At 40.7% G+C, this 7470-nt stretch overlaps 1 protein-coding gene across 1 annotated transcript in view; it reads left to right on the forward strand.

Moving 5' to 3' along the window:
- Positions 1–6194, forward strand: part of TBC1D8B (TBC1 domain family member 8B) — a 32196-nt gene extending 26002 nt beyond the window's left edge. The window contains 7 exon segments of the mRNA XM_010715508.3: positions 529–597; positions 810–1050; positions 1886–1951; positions 2227–2310; positions 3279–3335; positions 3605–3702; positions 4052–6194. Coding sequence (XP_010713810.2) covers positions 529–597; positions 810–1050; positions 1886–1951; positions 2227–2310; positions 3279–3335; positions 3605–3702; positions 4052–4462 — 1026 coding nt within the window. The 3' untranslated portion in view covers positions 4463–6194.
- Positions 6195–7470: the final 1276 nt, after the last annotated feature.

Below are 7470 nucleotides of genomic sequence, written 5' to 3' on the forward strand. Positions count from 1 at the left end.
TTTATCAGTAGTAGATGTGGCTTGTAGCAACCATTACTAAATGCTGTGTATTGAGCTAAGCTGTTATCTGTTGTATTTCATTTTATAAAATATACCTCTTGTGAAGATGGATACTGGTCTTGTTTGAATATCCTGTTGTTTTTTTTTTCCTCGTCATTTAAAAATGGGGATTCAGCTTCACAGGTAAGGGCTGAATGTGCATTTGTCCACTGTAAAGAAAGCTGTGTACTAGTTCATTATAAAAAGTCTAACATTCAAGTTGTATCTCTTGGGTTTCATACCTAGGCTTCATGTATGCAAATGATGCTTTAAGTTCCCTTTTTAGGGAAAAATTATTTTTCCCATTCATCTCCTTCTGATCACCCTCTAATTGCTTTTAAGAAGCAATTCTGTTCTTACTGCTAATTCTAACATGCCAAAACCTGGAATACTCAAACTATTTTTTTAGTGTAAGTTTATGTCTCTCACATTTTATGGACTTATTCCAAAAAGAGACTACTCATGAATTTTTTCTTAATTCTGTTTCAGCTTCGTGTTGTGTCTCAGGATGTAAAATTCAGTCCTAATGATCTTGATGAGCTTTATGAATTATTCAAGGTAATATGCATCTACATCACTTCTCAAACATCTGTCTTAATGGTGGACAAAATGAAGAGTGTGGAATAGTTTTAAGGGAGGTGAAGGCTAGATTCATCATATTTTTTACATGTCTGTTTAAAAGCAAATTACATAGTTGACTCCCCACTTCTTTAACCCAGATAAATAGATGTTTCTTCATACAATCTAATATCTATAACCTTCCTTTGCAGAGGGAACACTTTCTTTCCTGCTACTGGAATGTATATAGTCCTGTTTTAGAACACCATGATGCCAGCCTGCCGTATCTGGAGCAGTATCGAATTGATTGCCAGCAATTCAGAGTTCTTTGTCACCTCCTGAGCCCATGGGCGCACTGTGCAAACAGAGACTCTATTGCATTGTGGACATTCAGACTGATGGATGAGAACTGCCATGGCCTTATCAACTTCAAACAATTTTCCTGTGTTCTTGGTAGGAGAACAACACATATGCATAGTACATTCACTAGGGAACTCCATTTGGGAAGCAGTCCTGTGTGTTATTGCCTTCTGTGCACATGTAGAGAGTTTAAGGAGCCTTTTAGGAGACAATTTTAGGGTCAAATTGTCTTGACTTGTACTGAAATAGCTAACAGAGATTTACAAATTAGTAACTTCTCTGAAATGTTAATCCCCTGGAGGGTAATCTCTTATTTGAAATTATATTTAAATCCAGCTTTACTATAAAAAAAAATGGCATGAGCTTGTGGTTTTGATAATAAATGCTTCCTCACTCTGTAAGCCATCTCATCTGCAGATCATGCAAGATAACCAGTGCTTTATACCTCTGGGGAACTGAAAGTTTTCAAAGTTGCTACTCTGTTCCTTTCATCTTGTTTTCAAAGCTCAGGAGTAAAAATAGGAAAGGCAAATGCTGGGAAGACTTTGATGCTACGTTTCATTGGTGCTGTGGTTTTATTTCAGTAAGTCGCAGGCATCCTGTGCTCTGTACTTTCTTCTGTAACCTCAGTGTTAGCTGGTTATAGGTGTGTTGCAATCTAATTAGTGAGCATGCTTTTGTGTTTCACTGGGTATTCAGAAATACTTCATGGGATAGTGTGCTCAAATTTTGTTGCGTTCTTTTCTCAGTGTAGGCAAACCCTAGGCTTAGTTGCAGCTGGTATTTCTTTAAGCTTCATCTCTAGTTGCACTCCATGTTGGATATGACATGTCCTGTTCCAGTGTCTGTGGATTGTGGTTGTGTAGGTAAGAGGGTATTTTAAATCTTGGTCCAGTTGAATAGCCTCCTTTCCTCTTGTCTCAAACAGATACCATGTATAATGGAAGTTTCACTGACAAACTCAAGCTTCTTTTTAAGTTGCACATCCCTCCAGGTGAGTAAGAGGCTGTTCCTGGCGTTTTTTTGTTTGTTTGGTTTTGTTTTTTTTTAGTCTTTTCTTTTTTCCTGCAGTCACTAGCTGCAGTACAGTCCTGTAGCTGTAATATTTTTTTGCAGGGTGATGTACGCTTTGGGAAGTACTTCATACGTTCAAACACCATTCCCGTTTTGTTCGTAGGGATGATATATGAGTCTAAAGCTTTTGCTTTTTCTCCCTCCTCTGGCAATACTTGGGAGCTTCAAAATCACCTTATTTAATTATTTTTGCAGCTTTTACTGAAGTGGAATCACTAAGCCCTTCCAAAGGCGTTGATCTTTCAAAAGAAGAACTGATCCACTTCAGTCAACTCAGTGGTAAGTGTGTGACTTTGTCTACAGAATATTGGAAGGATTCTGTTAATTATCTCATAGTGAAAAATGGGGAGTTTTCTTCTGAAACTCTCTGAAATCTTGTTTGAATTCACCTGTTCCAGCAAATCATGTTACTGGTAGCAAGAATCTTCTGTGAAGATGTTCTGTAAATAGCTCTGTTGTCATACAAAGCAGTGCAGAATTTGTGGGTAACCATCTCTCTTCACAGCAGTTTTCTTCTGTAGCAGCATGTGGCCTCATTATGAGCATCATTTAGGGGCCATTTCATTGGCAGCTGCACATAGAATAGTGATGTTTTGTCCTGAATTGGGTATGCCTGATGAATGAATTCAAAGGCTGCAAGTGTTTACTTGAAATAGAGGAGTATATTTGGTCAGCATTTTTCAGCATAGTAGGAAGCCTTTCTGTTACAGCAGTTGTTGAAATGGTGGCCATTGGAGTTTCATTGCATTCAAGAGATGATATTTCCTGTTTCAAGAAATTTAATAACCATATGATGACTCTTGAGACTGGGTTTCAAAATTCCTTGTTTATATTTTAAATCCCGTCAGTTGAAAAAAAATAAAATATGGGATTTAAATGTATGGAGTTGGAAACCTGTTTGGTTTTACATCTTTGGAAGAAAGATCCTTTTTGATTTTTAGAAACTATCCAAAAGTGTCTTATCCATAGCACATTGGTTCTGTCCTCAGCACTGTTCAATGCATGGACCATAAAGCATTCTGAAGGCTATCTACTTGAGATGGCTGATTGCAGTTTTTTGCTGTCTCCAGCCTTGTGGTAGCTTCTATTTCTTTTAGAAGGAATACAGATTTTGCCACATGGTTTGTTTGTGGGGAGTGTCTTCTGGGGGTTTACTCCTTAAGGAAAGAATTTTTGATAAAAGGAAGTGAAGTAGTGATCCTCCTTTCTCAAAGCAATAACTTTACTTTTTTTCTTCTAAATTCTAGTTTCATCTGCTGGGGATAGTCTTGAAAGTGATGCTTTGAAGAGCAGCCCAGAAAAAGGTAGAGAATCCTGGGGTCTTTTGTGGGAGCAGGGCTTGGAAAGTGCATGCTGACAAAGTACACTAATTCATATAATCTCCAGTGTAATGCTAACATTATAACCACATCTGTAAGTGTAGTCTTGTGGAGGAGGGAGTGAAGTAAACTCTGACCTTGGCCCCACAGCTCTGAAGGAATGACATGGGGGATGCAGTTGTTCTGCTCATCATACCTCATGGAAGCTGTCCTTGTTTGCTTACTTTGTTTATTTATTTATTTTTGTCAAATAGGGAAGGGCAAGGTTGATATTCAGGCCTATCTGAAGCAATGGCAAGATGAACTTCTTAAAAAAGAAGAAAACATTAAGGATTTGCCAAGAATGAATCAGGTAAAACCACCTGTGTCAGAGTATCATGTGCCTGATTTTTCTGTATTTCTTTTTAAGTCCTGTTAGTATTTTTCTAAAGGTTTCGTAGAATCCCTTAAATTCCAGACCTACACATTAATGATGACAGTGTTTATTTTCTAGACTGCTTTAACTGTAAGCTTACTGTAGGCTGTAAGAGGGGGCTTACAGACACACAGGTTTACCAGGGTCCATGACCATGCTGCCAGTAGAGCAGTTTTTGCAGCAGGTGCCCAGCAGCTGCAAGCACTGGGTCGAGATTGCAGAGCGTAGTGAAACAGGAGAGTTGTGCTGCTGTTCTCTGAATAGTCTCATCTGTGTATCTGTTCAGTCTCAGTTCATCCAGTTCTCAAAAACTCTGTACAACCTATTCCACGGAGATCCTGAGGAGGAACTGTTGTACCGCGCTATAGCAGTGGTTACCAGTCTCCTGCTGAAGATGGAAGAAGTTGGGAGAAGGCTTCAGAGTCCCACATCACCAGTCAGAAGTTTGGCTGCCACAACAGCGGTGTCTGCTGAAAGCCCCCAGAAAGGACAGGAGGAAGGCAGCTCTGAGCAGACTGAGGGCAGCGGAGCGCAGAGTCTGAGAAAGAGCCACGAGTGGTCTTTTGCCTTTGAACAGATTCTGGCATCCTTACTGAACGAGCCAGCCTTTGTGAGATTTTTTGAGAAACCTCATGAGATAAAAACTAGAATAGAGAGCGCTAAAAATTTACAACTTAAAGCAAGAACTAGAGTGTAATTACTTTGTCTTTGACTCTGAATTAAGTACATAGAGCACTGGCAGATGAAGGTGGTTACTACGGAAATGGAGTATGGTTGTTTACATAGGGAATGGGGTTTGAAGATTTAGCTTTAAATGTCAGATTACTCGTATGCTTTCATGTAAATAAAAATAGTTTGAAGCACAATCACTTTCTTGCATTGTTCGTAAGTTTCAATCCAAGCAGGAGCTGAAGAATAAACTGCCTACCATACTGTTTAAATATGCAACATTAGTAGAAAATACTAGATGTGACCTGTGACAAACTGACAGCTGTTATGGTGCGTGCTCCCCACTTTCATTTCTATTCCTGTGATAAATGTCATGACTTCTATCTGGACATTTTCCACTTAAAATGAATCGTCAGCAGCTCAGAGGTTGACTTCCAGGTTAGCTATTTCCAAACTTACATGTGGACAGGAACATGGTGAAGACTAAGAACAGAGGTTTCAGCTGGTAGCTACAGTAAGTGCAGGAGCATCAGGTTAGGGAAGAAAGCAGCCCTGCTCACAGTTCCCTGCTTTGTGTCACCAGTGGTCTTGCACTGTGACAGACTTCAGCCTCTCATCGTCACTTTGCAAACTGCCTTCTCTTGGCCCATGTCTCAGTTTTTGCAGTGTGGCTCTTAAAACTAATTTCCTGCTTTTGTAGCTCAGCCTGTATTTGAGATCTCTTTCCTATTTTCATATAAATCCTCTTTCAGTTTAGGCAAAAATGGTACAAGCTGCGTGGTTTTCCAGGTTGCAGGCAGATGCAAAGACTGGAATAGATTGCTGAAATGAAGGGAGAGCAGTGGCTGATCCCATGGTGCTTGTCACTAATCTTGTAAGAGCCACTGTTGGCATCTTAGGAGCGTGGTGAAGAAATATATAGCGCTTGTAAAGTCCAAGGACAGACCATCCTTAGCTGCTTCCAGATAAGCTGAATGCTGAAATGCTGACCTTGGCACTGTTAGGGACAGATTGCAGTTGCTCCTTTACCCATGCTTGGTCCACACTCCAAACAAGTGATAGTGAATTCTTTTTTACAGCTCTGTGGTTTATTGCTGCTGTAATATTTACTGTCTGCCAGCATTTGTGGCTACAGCGAAATGTTTGTGAACCTCAAGTGAAATTTTTATATACATAAAAATGATGTAGTGAAGATGCTGGGGAAGTAAGCTCTGCCAGTGCTTTCCTGGTGGAATTTGACATTGAATCTTAGGTAGCTTGTGCTACAAAGGGTTTACAAGAAAATGGGAAGAGTCTGTATTTTAACAACATTAAACTGGTTCAAAAGAGCTGTTTTTAAAGTCTGTATGACAAACTCTGTCTGCAGAGCAGCATTATTTTTATACTGTGTTTTTTGTAAAGAAGCAGAATGGGGATGGTATCATTCACTATTGGTTGCTTTTCTTGCAATACTAAAAGGAATGAGGAACAACATGACTTTCATGTTATAAGCATTTGTTGAAATGCCACCATTGAAAATTGGTGTTAAAGTTCTTGTGCTGCTTCTAAAGAATGCAGTTTTGATCTGGAATAATGAATGTATGAATGACTTTCTCTCCCCTATACTCTCAGGTATTGGTTTTATTGAGCAAGCAGTAAGTCCAAAAAAAAATTTGTGAAAAATGATGAAGATTTTTTCAGAAGCCTTCATGAAGCAGTCCCACTTCATACTGCATACTGCTGATCTGTGTATTGGTGCATAAAATATACAAACTAGCTTATTCATATGTATGTTTCTGAGGCAAACTAGGGCAACACTGTGTAAATGTTTTCCTGATGCTGTTTTAGAAGCACGGAGCAGATGAGAACTGATGTTCTGGTCTAGGACGTGCTCAGATAAGGTTTGCTCAGTGTGTAATTCTGGTGTAAGCAGCTGTGCTGAAATGAACAGAGCCCCATGAAAAGAGATGCATCTACCCAAGCAAAATGCTTTTGTAGGTCCGTGGTGGGTACTGCAAATTTCAAGAGACATTCAAAGGTATGGGCTGTTCACTGAGCTGCGTAGCACGGGGACGTGAAAGTCTTAGAACTCAATTACATTTTTTGGTGGAGGACCAAGATGTTTTTAAAAAGTACATGCAGGATGAAATTAAGTACAAAAGACTGTACTGAAGGAACCTGCAAAATACAGTGGCCCTCTGTTATTACATAGTTTGGTTATGCAAAACCGAGCAACTTCTTGAAATACCAGTTTCTATTACAGTTCAATCCAAGAAACTATAGAGCCGTTACCAATTGCACAGTAATCCTTGCCAGCTGTCATATCTGTGTTATAGAGAGGTGACCAGCATGCGATTTAAAAAAATACATATATGTAAAATATATTTGGTGTTGGAAAGGTGAATCCGTGATGGCATCGTACTGCAGTGGCAGTCGGTGGGTGGGCAAGAGCTCAGTGGGGAAGCAGCCACTGTGCTCACAGCCCTTCCCTGCAGGGGGACTTCCATTCACGTCGTCACTTGGAGGCTTTTAGGTGTGGTTTTGAACTTTGAGCAGCTTATCCATCAGTAGGAGGCGGCGTGGTTAAATAGGTACAGATGTGTCATTTCACATCTGCCATTTTTTTCCTGTAGCGGTTCCCATTATCTCGTGGTCCTGTCTTAGGAACCAAGTGAATGTGCAGCCATCAGCATAAAAGCACACGCAGTAGCTACTGGTAGGTGGCTAACTCTGCTCGTGCTGTTCATACAGGTTTTAAATTGCAGTCTGCTGCGGTGTCACCAGTGTGACTGGGCAGCTATGCCATGGTGATTTGTGCTGAACGTTCCCAGCAGCTGCTGCTGCAAACTGCACAGCCCTTTTGGGCCATCATTATTGCTGATACACACACCAAATGCCTTTGTCACACGTAGCCCTGTGCCCACAGGGGCAGCATCTGGTCCCCCATCACGTTGCACTGGCTGAGCTCTGGCCACCACTGGCAGCTCTGGCAGCTGCTCTGCCCCCTGTGTGCTTCACTCAGCAGTGGTCACCCCAGGGCCTGAACACAGCATGAGG

Source organism: Meleagris gallopavo, chromosome 9 (genome assembly GCF_000146605.3).
Source record: "Meleagris gallopavo isolate NT-WF06-2002-E0010 breed Aviagen turkey brand Nicholas breeding stock chromosome 9, Turkey_5.1, whole genome shotgun sequence".
NCBI lineage: Eukaryota > Metazoa > Chordata > Aves > Galliformes > Phasianidae > Meleagris > Meleagris gallopavo.